Source organism: Sinocyclocheilus rhinocerous, unplaced genomic scaffold (genome assembly GCF_001515625.1).
Source record: "Sinocyclocheilus rhinocerous isolate Xijiao unplaced genomic scaffold, SAMN03320098_v1.1 scaffold2071, whole genome shotgun sequence".
In the NCBI taxonomy this organism is placed as follows: domain Eukaryota; kingdom Metazoa; phylum Chordata; class Actinopteri; order Cypriniformes; family Cyprinidae; genus Sinocyclocheilus; species Sinocyclocheilus rhinocerous.
In genome coordinates, this window is record NW_015649573.1 from 15,710 (window position 1) to 26,666 (window position 10,957).

A 10,957-nucleotide genomic window follows, 5' to 3' on the forward strand; every position below is an offset into this window, starting at 1 on the left:
AATAATGCATTCATTAATGTCAAATGTTCTCCATTACGCTGATACTGAGACTGTAAGTATATTAGAAGGTTATACTTGAAGGGACATTTTTCAAAAAAAATCTGTCATCATTTACTCAACCTGATGTTTTTCCAAACCCGTGTGACTTTCTTTTTTCTTCTTCTGTGGAACACAAATGGAGATGTTGCACAGAATCTTTTTTGCATAGAGTTAAAGTGAATGGTAATATTTATTTTTGTTCACCACAGAAAAAAAAAAAAGAAAGTTATTAGATTTTTAAAACAACATGAGGCTGAGTAGATGATTTCATTTCAATTTTTTCAATGTTTATTGTGTTGATGCTGTACCAGTAGTTCTCAAAGTGTTCTTTGTGCATTGTAATAGAGTGAGGTGAAAATCAAGATGACTGACAGCGGGGATCTTTGTCCTCACTTGGACTCTATTGGTGAAGTTACTAAGGAGGAACTGATTCAGAAATCAAAGGTTAGAATTGCTTTTGCTAATATTTAAGTCTTAACTTTGTCCTCACTTGGACTCTATTGGTGAAGTTACTAAGGAGAAACTGATTCAGAAATCAAAGGTTAGAATTGCTTTTGCAGTCTTAAATGTGTTATGAGTGGTGCACAGTGAATTTTATCTCATTGTTTTTACTCAAGGGCACATGCCAGTCATGTGGAGTAGGTGGACCCAACCTCTGGGCATGTCTACAGGTGAGGAGCCTTTTCCCTAGCAAACATGTTAGATAAGTAGAATGCATTTGTAGGCCCTGAAAATATCATCATAATTATTACTCTCTTTGTCCTGCTTTCCCCACAGTGTGACTGTCCTTATGTAGGCTGCGGAGAATCACATTCTGATCACAGTACTATACATGCACAGGTGACATTCTTATTCATTCAATTATTCACTCCATTCTCTGGCATTCGTTCTGTTCAGTTATTATCCATATCATTTCTCTTGTTCTTTTGGACGTGTGCATCTTTTATTCTTCTTTTTTTCAGGCCAAAAAACACAATCTGACAGTAAACTTGACCACATTCAGGGTGTGGTGTTATGTCTGTGAGAGGGAGGTGTTTCTGGAACCAAAGCCTGTTACTCCTGTATCATTAGCTCACCGCTGCAAACCACATGAACAGGCAAAGTCATCAGACTATTTGAAACATCTCACAGAAATGTGCACTTTTAGCTTGTTAGGATTGTGTAAACAAGATTAAGATGGTTCTTCCTGGTTGAGGTTTGCTGTGTCTCCTGCATTATTAATATCAATCTTAAGATGTCATTTAGACACAATAATTTATAAAGCACATGTATAATACAAGAAACATAATTCTCTTGTTTTTTCATCCCCAAAGGATCCTCTTCCCCAGACAGCATGTCACCCGTTAAAAGCAGTGCCTATCGCAGTGGCGGATGAGGAAGGCTCCGAATCTGAGGAGGATGAGCTCAGACCTAGAGGTATAATTATATCAACAGGTTAGCTAGTACACATTGCATGGTATTTCAAATCCTCTAATAAAAGCTAAATGGCAAGGACACCCACCTAGAAAATATTAAAGGGGTGGTTCATTGCGATTTCACTTTTTTAACGTTAGTTAGTGTGTAATGTTGCTGTTTGAGCATAAAAAATATCTGCAAAGTTACGAAGCTGAAAGTTCAATGCAAACAGAGAAATCGTCTTTTAAAATTCTGGCAGTTTAATGCCTACAAAAATGGCTGGTAGGGACTACAACAATATTTTTCTCTCCAGTCCTCCTTTGACTCAGTTTTTCCTGGATTGCAGTGGGCTGGTCCGTACGGATAAGAAGCCGGCGTTGTGTAAAAGCTATCAGAAGCTTATCTCTGAGCTCTGGCACAAGAAACGGTAACAAGTACTGACTTGTCAAACTGTTAACCTAGACCTGGCCAGTTCTAGCTAACTTAATCTTAATCTATTGAGCTTGGTCCTAATTATCTGAATCTTATCGTTCTTTGTTGGTTTCTTTTTAACTCTGTCAAGGCCAAGTTATGTTGTGCCCACTAGTCTGTTTCATGGAATCAAACTGGTGAACCCCATGTTTCGTGGCTACGCTCAACAGGTATATAAAGCAGAGTAATTTAAGTATTATTTATATACTATTATAGTAATTATTCATATTTTAAAATGGCTTTTATTTTGACATTTATGTTTTATTAATTTGTTTAGGCGCTTTTGTCATTTTGAGTTTTTAAAATATTTGTTTTAATTAATTTTTTATTTCAGTTGTATTATTAATCATTTTAGTACTTCAACATAAACATAAGATTTTATTCAGATCATTTGCCAATGTAACGTTTTTCATTTTCATTTTTTAAGTGTACATATATTGTCTAACATTTATATTTTATTTCAGCTTTTTCAATTGACCAAAACAATTTTAATATTTTAGTTTAAGTTAACAGTAACAACACTGATATGGAGATTATTATGCAGATTGTAATACTATCATATAAGCCCCATAGTATTTTTGTAAAGTAAACACTCCTTGCTTCTGTCTTTTTAAGGACACTCAGGAGTTTTTGCGATGTCTGATGGACCAACTTCATGAGGAGCTGAAGGAGCCTTTGACCGTCTGCAGTGGTGCAATCTCAGATGTCGAGCCTGACCATAGCCGTAATCATGTCGATGGAGACCGAAGCCCCTCTGAGGACGAGTTCCTGTCGTGTGACTCTGGATCAGGAAGCGAGAGAGGAGATGGAGAGAGAGCTGGAGGAGAAGCAGAGCTGCTCATCCAAGATGAATGTGTGGGAGTGAGAGGAAATGGAGGAATCTCGGAGAAAGAGAGACTGAAGGAGAGAAGAGGAGAAGAGAGGACACGGGAAATGGATGAGGATGCAGATGTGGACACGACTGCACAAGAAGGACAGGCAGAGAGAGAAACAGAGGCAACAACTGCAACCACACATGTGCCGGCACCAGGAAATACAGGTATGATGTTCTTATAGTCTTACACTACCAAAGACTGCAAAAATACAGCAAAAACAGTAATATTGTGAAATGATATTACAATTATTAGAATCTGTTCTCTATTTTAATATTTTTAAAATGTATTCTTGTAATGGCAAAGCTGAATTTTCAGCAGCCATTACTCCAGTCTTCAGTGTCTTTCAGAAAAAAAATAAATAAATCTTCATTTGTGCTGCTTAACATTTTTGTGGAAACCATGATCCTTTTTAAAGATTCTTTAATGAAAAGAAAGCTCAAAAGAACAGCAATTATTTAAAATAGAAATATAGTCTTTTCTGTCGCTTAATTCAATGCATCTTTCCTGCTTAAAGGGGTCATTGGATGCTAAATTCACTTTATCAATTCTTTTGAACATAAATGTGTGTTGGCAGTGTGTGTGTGCACATCTACCCTATAATGATAAAAATCCACCCAGTGGTTTTATTTCCTTTAAAATAATATCCCCTTTTTCAAATCAGGCCATTCTCAGCTTCTTGTCTGTGTGACGTCACACGGACGAAGGCCGCTCCCACGATAGTTGGTTGAGGACTATTTTAAAGTTGGAGGAGAAAATGAGATGGGAGTTTTTCGACATACCCTAACTGTCATGAACTGGAAAAAAAAAGAGTTCACGCAGAGCTAGACAAGAAGAGCGTTTGAGGTTAGTATATAAATTGTAATTTTTTTTTAGAAAATAACCGATCGTTTCACTAGATAAGACCCTTCCTCGGCTGGGATCGTTTAGAGCCCTTTGATGATGCATTTAAACTGCATTTTGGAAGTTCAAACTCAGGGGCACCATAGAAGTCCATTATAAGGAGAGAAATCCTAAAACGTTTTCCTCAAAAAACATAATTTCTTTACGACTGAAGAAAGAAAGACATGAACATCTTGGATGACAAGGGGGTGAGTACATTATCTGTAAATTTTTGTTCTGGAAGTGAACTACTCCTTTAAGTAAACAGTCTCTCAGAGCATGGCTCATCACCCCACAGAAGAGAGGGGCGGGGTCTGATTTTGACAAGGTAAAAAGGGTGTTGTTTTACACTACCATTGAGAAATTTTAACCAAAGTATGATATAGACTTTTCATTAAGACCCTAAAGAATCATATCAAATTGTGGAAAATGGGCATCCGATGACCCCTTTAAAAGTATTAATCTTACTCACTCCTAACTTTTGAAAGGTAGTTTATGTTTAGTAGTTTATGAATGGGAATATAATTCTTTAAATATATATAAATCTTCTCACTTCCTGATCCCTCTTTTTATTGCAGAACCTGATAATGAAGCCTCCATGCATTGTTCATCCTCTCGTCCCTGTAGCCCCACTCACAGTGTGCAGGAACTCCACTCCAGACTCTCCAGCAGCCCACCAAGATCCAGCCCCCTCAGAGCTGGACCCACTTATACGTTCAAGAAAGGTTTGCTTCTCTCATATAACTAAATACAGCATAGATGTAAAAAAAAAAAGTTGTACTTTGCTTTGCACTGAATAACCGTCATGATTGTTTGTCCTATAGCTCAGATGCTCCTAAGCACCAAGAAGAAGAAGCAGTCCCGTTTCCGCAGTGTTATTTCAGATATTTTTGACGGATCCATTCTGAGTCTTGTTCAGTGTTTGACATGTGACAGGGTGAGGAAGGATGCAAGGAGTTTTTCTGTCTCTAGAGGGCACTAAGCATCAAATCACTTTCATTACACTTAAAAATGCATTAAAAACGGCAAGATCTTCATGCACCATGTAGTTTCTGAGAAGCTCCACTTTCAATTCATATCGCTTCTCGAAGAATACTGCAATGTATAGCTGCACAAACAGTGTTCATATCACATAAACCAAATGTTATGTACCCATAGAAGGATATATTTTAAGGGAATGGTATGTTCGAGACTGCAGAAAGAGCAATGTTTCAAAGAAAATATCTGCCTTTCTAGGTTTCAACAACCGTGGAGACCTTTCAGGACCTCTCTTTGCCTATTCCGGGTAAAGAGGATTTGGCCAAACTCCATTCCTCCATCCACCAGAGTGCTCCTGTTAAAGCTGGTGTCTGCACAGAAGGCTATGCCACCCAGGGCTGGATCTCCTACATCATGGAATCTATACGAAGGTATAGTGAGAGAGTGATGTGGCAGAGAATGATCAAGATGCGGAAAGAGCAAAATAGGGCTTTGACAATAAATTCCACTATAGTTCAAAAAATTTGGCTTTGGTATGATTGCCAAATCACTAAGGTTACGTTTGTCTAATCAAATATACAGTAAAAAACAAATTTTCAAGCAACTATTACTCCGGACAGTGTCACATGATCCTTCAGAAATCATTGTGATATTCTTAATTGGTCGATATTTTTGCGGAAAGCATTTTTTTTTTCAGGATTATTTGATGAATAGAATGTGTAAAATATTTTTTTTAAACAAAAGTCTTTAGTGTCAGTTTTTGAACGTTAGTGTGTTTACTAAAAGCTGAATGTAAAACAATGTAATTGCCCTGAAAACAGACATTGATCTTTTAATATAAACATATGTGTTTATGCAGGTTTGTAGTGTCGTGTATTCCCAGTTGGTTTTGGGGCCCAATGGTAATGCTGGAGGACTGCCTGGCAGCCTTCTTTGCTGCTGATGAGCTGAAAGGTAAGCACATCATGTTTGACGTTTCTGAATGTGCAATATGGGTGAGATAGATAAGATATTACCTGTTCCACTGCTTGTCAACCCTTGGTTGATGTTTATTTTCTTTCTGCCAAACAGGAGACAACATGTACAGCTGTGAACGATGTAAAAAGTAAGATTCCTAAAATGTGTGTGATCAACATTTACATCAAATTTAGTGGTTGCTATGCTGTGTAAATATTTAATAGTCTAATTTAAATAGGTCTTATGTTTTTACAGCCAAAATCATGCTGTAGCTGTGGTTTGTATGTTTAGTTGATGAAACATGAGCTTATTTACTCTACCTGTTTCCCAGATTGAGAAATGGTGTGAAATATTGTAAAGTTCTGCGTCTGCCAGAAGTAAGTGCTCATTTACTGCTCTTTTCAATGCAACTTGTATTCCTAGTGAGTTTGAATGTGTGTCATCTCCTTTTCAGATATTGTGCATTCATCTGAAGCGTTTCAGGCATGAAGTCATGTACTCATTCAAGATAAATAGCCACGTGTCATTCCCTTTGGAGTGTTTGGATCTTAAGCCCTTCTTGGCTAAGGAGAGCCCATCTCAGATTACTACCTACGACCTGCTGTCTGTCATCTGTCATCACGGCACTGCTGGGAGTAAGTTACTTCTGTGTAATATTGCGAAATAAATTGTAGCAGAAGCTTTGAGATTTTGAGATATGAATTGGCATTCATTCATCACTGGCACTTTTCCCAGATGAGAATTAAGACATTATTTTGTATGTAGTTTTATTTGAGTGAAATAATGTTTTTTGTGTTCGACAGGTGGTCACTACATAGCGTACTGTCAGAATGTGATCAATGGACAGTGGTATGAGTTTGACGATCAGTATGTAACAGAAGTTCATGAGACAGTAGTGCAGAACGCTGAAGCATATGTTCTCTTTTACAGGTACACTTCTTTTTTTGACCTTGTAATGGTTGTGATTAACACACTCAGTAATGTTTTTTTTCTCATTAAAGTTATGGTGAAATGGAAATTCATGCTTTTTCGAAATGTGTCTTCGTAATTTTTCAAGATGTTATAACTAATTTTTCCCAACACTCTTCCCAATCATTTAGTCTGCTTAAACCCCGCCCCTTTTCGTACAATTTCCAATCAACAGATAGAACAAAAGTTCTGCCCTACTTTTTTTTTAATATTCCTTTTCACTCAGATACTACAGAAGATCTGTCATGCCTTTAAACTGTTTTACACACAGTAAAATGAAGAGTAATTTTGAAAAATATGAGTAAAACAATGTACATTCACTAGGGATGTGACGATTCACTCAATATGATTTCAAGATTCAATTTCTTATGATTTTTAACAAAATGAGATTTAAGACAAATTATACATAAAAAGGTGTCTTTTTATTGTTTCTCAGACAAAATGCCGCACATTTCTTTGTGAAATTGAAATATGTCAAAAAATAAAAGAAATCTCTTCATACAAACAAACTAAGGCTTTGCCTTTGCTCTTTCCATTTAAAATTAGAGGCAACCACTGTATTTGAATCATGATCCAAATAGGTGTCTTTTTATTATTTCTCAGACAAAATGCCGCACATTTCTTTGTGAAATTGAAATATGTCAAAACAAAACTGAACTGAATTTTAAAACAAATCCCAAATCAAATAAATAATTAATACAAATAAAAGAAATCTCTTCATACAAACAAACTAAGGCTTTGCCTTTGCTCTTTCCATTTAAAATTAGAGGCAACCACTGTATTTGAATCATGATCCAAAAAAGATGCTGCATACATGCAGCATGAGCAGTTTTTAATCTAAATTAGAATTTCAAAATTTGAAGCAAAAACATTATGCTCTGACTTTAGCTTTGTGAAATGATGCTACATAAAACATCTGCACGAAATAAAAGCAGCAGACAGGCTGAATGAGATGCAAATTCACTCTCTGACAACAGGTGGTGCTTATGGAACAGCTCTTATTTATAGATATAGGGTTTGCTTGGTGTAAACAAAGCAGTGCTGCTCTTATAAACATTACCTTAATATGCATTATACAGAGGCATGATGAAAAGAAAATGCCTGAAAATCTAAACTTTTTCTGAAGACAGTCAATTCCCCTCAGAGAATCCCACTCCCAACTGTATCACATTTCATTTAACATCTCAACCGATTTGATTCATCACATTTTTCTCGATTGTCAACCAGCTTATGGTGCATCGTTACATCCCTAACATTAACATAAGCGGAAGACTGCAGTTATATCAGTAGCCTAATGATAGCTTTTTTATTCTACATGGAGTGGGTTGCCTCTTCATAGAAGCTGCCATGTTGGCATCACGTGACTTGCCGTGGCATGCACCATAATGAATCACCAACAAAATACAAAAATTCATTTGGATTGGTTCCAAGAATGTCTATTATATACTGGTATTTGTTTTATTGTTTTATGGAGTGAAAGCAAAAATGATTGTAATTTTATGGTAATTTCTCTTTCAGGAAGAGCAGTGAAGAATCTGTGAGAGAAAGACAGAAGGTTGTTGCTCTGGCTAATTTAAAGGAGCCCGGTCTGCTGCAGTTCTACATCTCCAGAGAATGGCTCAACAAGTTCAACACATTTACTGAGCCCGGACCCATCACCAACCACACTTTCCTCTGTCAGCATGGAGGTACAATCACACACTAATACTCTGATGTATATCTAATTTAAGTGGATTTATTTAGGAAGTATTAATTTATTTACATCAAGGTTTGTTACACAATAAGTTCAGAAGAGTTTAGGGGGGCACTGCTGAGTCTTGCTCTGTCATAAACTTTGCTGCTATAAGGACAGTGACTTGTTTTTTTTTTTTTTATGCACATGGCTGTGATTACTGTGCAAGAATGAAGTTAGTAAGTTAATGGATTTACTGGCTACAGTATGTGGTGGATAACTGATGTAAGATGACGCAATATGGATAATTTAAAGGGATAGTTACCCAAAAATGAAAATTCTGTCATTAATTACTCACCCTCCTGTCGTTCCAAACCCATAAGACCTTTGTTCATCTTCAGAACACAAATTAAGATATTTCTTATGCAATCTGAGAGCTTTCTGACCCTGCATAGACAGCAACGCAACTACCATGTTCAAGGCCTAGAAAGGTAGTAAGGGCATCATTTAAACAGTCCATGTGACATCAGTGGCTCAACCTTAATTTTATAAAGCTATAAGAAATGGACATGTTTAGTATGACATGAGGGTGAGTAACAGAATTTTTATTCTTGGGTGAACTATCACATTAAATTTCAAGAACTATAGGCTGGCCCTTTTTTTTTTTTGCCTAACATAAGTGACATAAAAGAATAAATCAAGGACACAGTCTTATAGTGTAAATGTTTGTGTTTCTTCTCAAATCAACAGATTTGAGCCGTCACAACTCACACATCTTTTTACAGCATTTTTTTCCCTCAGTGGAAAATTTACCTTCAGAAGTTTATCTAGGATGGCTGAAGTTTGTTTTTTCCCTCCTCTAGAGCTCTATGTGATGACTCATATGTGAACTATTAATTACATTAAGCCACCGAATTCAGTGTATAAATGTTTTTATGTGAGACAGTTTTTCACATAGAGCAGTGGTTCTCAGCCGTTTTGACTCGTAAGGCTCCCCTTCTTCTGAGACCATATTCAAAGGCCATCTTATCTAAACCTAAAATATATACCTCTGGTATTTCTACTGTAAACTCAAAAATATGATGCAGTTTAATTTTGTAATCTTAATTTTCAGTGTTTTAAATTAAGGTTATACATAAATTAGTCTTTTTAAAAAATATCGGGCAAGTGACACAATGAGCTCCACGGTTTGGTGCAAGAAAATCATCCACTTTTGTCAGTTACGACTAATAGGTAATTTTCAGCCTGGTATATCCCCCCATAATGTGCACATTGGTGGATTTTTTATCTGTTTCACTTACTGTAAGCAGTAAAAACTAAACTCAGGTGTGATTTTATACAGGAATCCCTCCTACCAAGTACCATTATGTGGATGATCTGGTTGTGATCCTTCCCCAAAATGTGTGGGAATATCTCTACAACAGGTGAGTCATGCATAGCAATGCACATTTTTGACCTTTAGGGAGTCCTCATGACATTTACCGAATTAGTGGAATATGGTATGACTTTTAAGCTTTTGATCTGGTGAAGTCAATAAAATCTCAGTCCAACCCTGAACTAACAAAATGCTTATAGAGTTCTGTCGGTTCAAGACATCTGATGTCATGTGCAAGGAACTCCACCAGCAGTTCAATGTAAACATTGTTGGGTTATGTGTTTGCTCTTTTCACTGGCCATGCTTTGAACGTTTCGTCATGTTTTGAAACATTTTTCACAGGTTTGGGGGAGGCCCGGCCGTGAATCACTTATACGTGTGTGCCATCTGCCAAGTAGAGATCGAGACTTTAGCCAAACGGCGGAAACTGGAGATAGACACTTTTATAAAGGTGAGCAAATTACTTCAAGTGACATCCAAGTACAGACAAATTAGTGCCTGCTTGAGTATTGCCGACTATTGTAACCCACTTAAAAGTATACAATGAGATGCTACTTATCACCACAACCCTCACTGTCAATCACAGATGGGGATTAAGCGTATTTGAATACTGTTCTTCTAGGTTATGTCCTCAGAGCTACAGCATTTTTATGTAACATGGTGTAGAAACTCCTCTTGGAAGGAGCATAATGTTCTTGGAAGTGTTTGGTGCTCGTAAAAGCCATAGAATTGATGAAACACAGACTGCATGCTGGACAGATCAAGGGTGTGATCTGCACTGCAATCTTATCAGAAGTAGGGCTGGACAATAATTCAATATCATTATGTATCGCGATATAATTTTTTTCGATAACGGTGATATGATTTTTAAACAGATTTCTGATATTTCGATATACATTACCAGTGTTTCCCATACATTGATTTATTTGTGGCGTTTGACTAAATAAACATGAGCACTGCACGTTTCAAAATCAAAACGCGGCGCGGGTGTTTTATATAAATGTATGTCTAAAGGGAACCGACTGTCTTCAGAAAAGTTTCGATGGCATTTTTATTTTATCTGATAAAGTAGGGTTCATGAGCGGAGCTGCTTTGATTACAGGTTACCGGGGAAGCCTCTGGTTCTACCGCTCTCAAAGCGCCTCCTGCTGGCAGAGAATCAGTTTGCATTTGTAATAATAAGCCCGTCTCCAGCAACGTTTTTGTTGTTGCTTATTTTTTGTTTTGTTTTCTGCAGCAACTCGGAGCACTTTTCATACTCTGTATCCTGGATGAAGCACATTTGTTTCAATCTATAAGAATAATCAGCCTACACTACCAGTCAAAAGTTTTTGAACAGTAAGATTT

At 36.9% G+C, this 10,957-nt stretch overlaps 1 protein-coding gene across 1 annotated transcript in view; it reads left to right on the forward strand.

Annotated features, from left to right (window-relative positions):
* Nucleotides 1–10,957, forward strand: part of usp20 (ubiquitin specific peptidase 20) — a 15,946-nt gene continuing 4,989 nt past the window's right edge. The window contains exons 1-21 of the mRNA XM_016515586.1: nucleotides 1–52; nucleotides 385–483; nucleotides 657–710; nucleotides 817–879; nucleotides 1,002–1,136; nucleotides 1,353–1,455; nucleotides 1,520–1,526; nucleotides 1,748–1,861; nucleotides 1,997–2,075; nucleotides 2,521–2,944; nucleotides 4,238–4,384; nucleotides 4,484–4,596; nucleotides 4,896–5,068; nucleotides 5,497–5,591; nucleotides 5,709–5,742; nucleotides 5,926–5,971; nucleotides 6,049–6,229; nucleotides 6,398–6,524; nucleotides 8,082–8,251; nucleotides 9,578–9,659; nucleotides 9,953–10,061. Coding sequence (XP_016371072.1) covers nucleotides 5–52; nucleotides 385–483; nucleotides 657–710; nucleotides 817–879; nucleotides 1,002–1,136; nucleotides 1,353–1,455; nucleotides 1,520–1,526; nucleotides 1,748–1,861; nucleotides 1,997–2,075; nucleotides 2,521–2,944; nucleotides 4,238–4,384; nucleotides 4,484–4,596; nucleotides 4,896–5,068; nucleotides 5,497–5,591; nucleotides 5,709–5,742; nucleotides 5,926–5,971; nucleotides 6,049–6,229; nucleotides 6,398–6,524; nucleotides 8,082–8,251; nucleotides 9,578–9,659; nucleotides 9,953–10,061 — 2,403 coding nt within the window. The 5' untranslated portion in view covers nucleotides 1–4. The remainder of the gene's footprint in view (nucleotides 53–384; nucleotides 484–656; nucleotides 711–816; nucleotides 880–1,001; nucleotides 1,137–1,352; nucleotides 1,456–1,519; nucleotides 1,527–1,747; nucleotides 1,862–1,996; nucleotides 2,076–2,520; nucleotides 2,945–4,237; nucleotides 4,385–4,483; nucleotides 4,597–4,895; nucleotides 5,069–5,496; nucleotides 5,592–5,708; nucleotides 5,743–5,925; nucleotides 5,972–6,048; nucleotides 6,230–6,397; nucleotides 6,525–8,081; nucleotides 8,252–9,577; nucleotides 9,660–9,952; nucleotides 10,062–10,957) is intronic.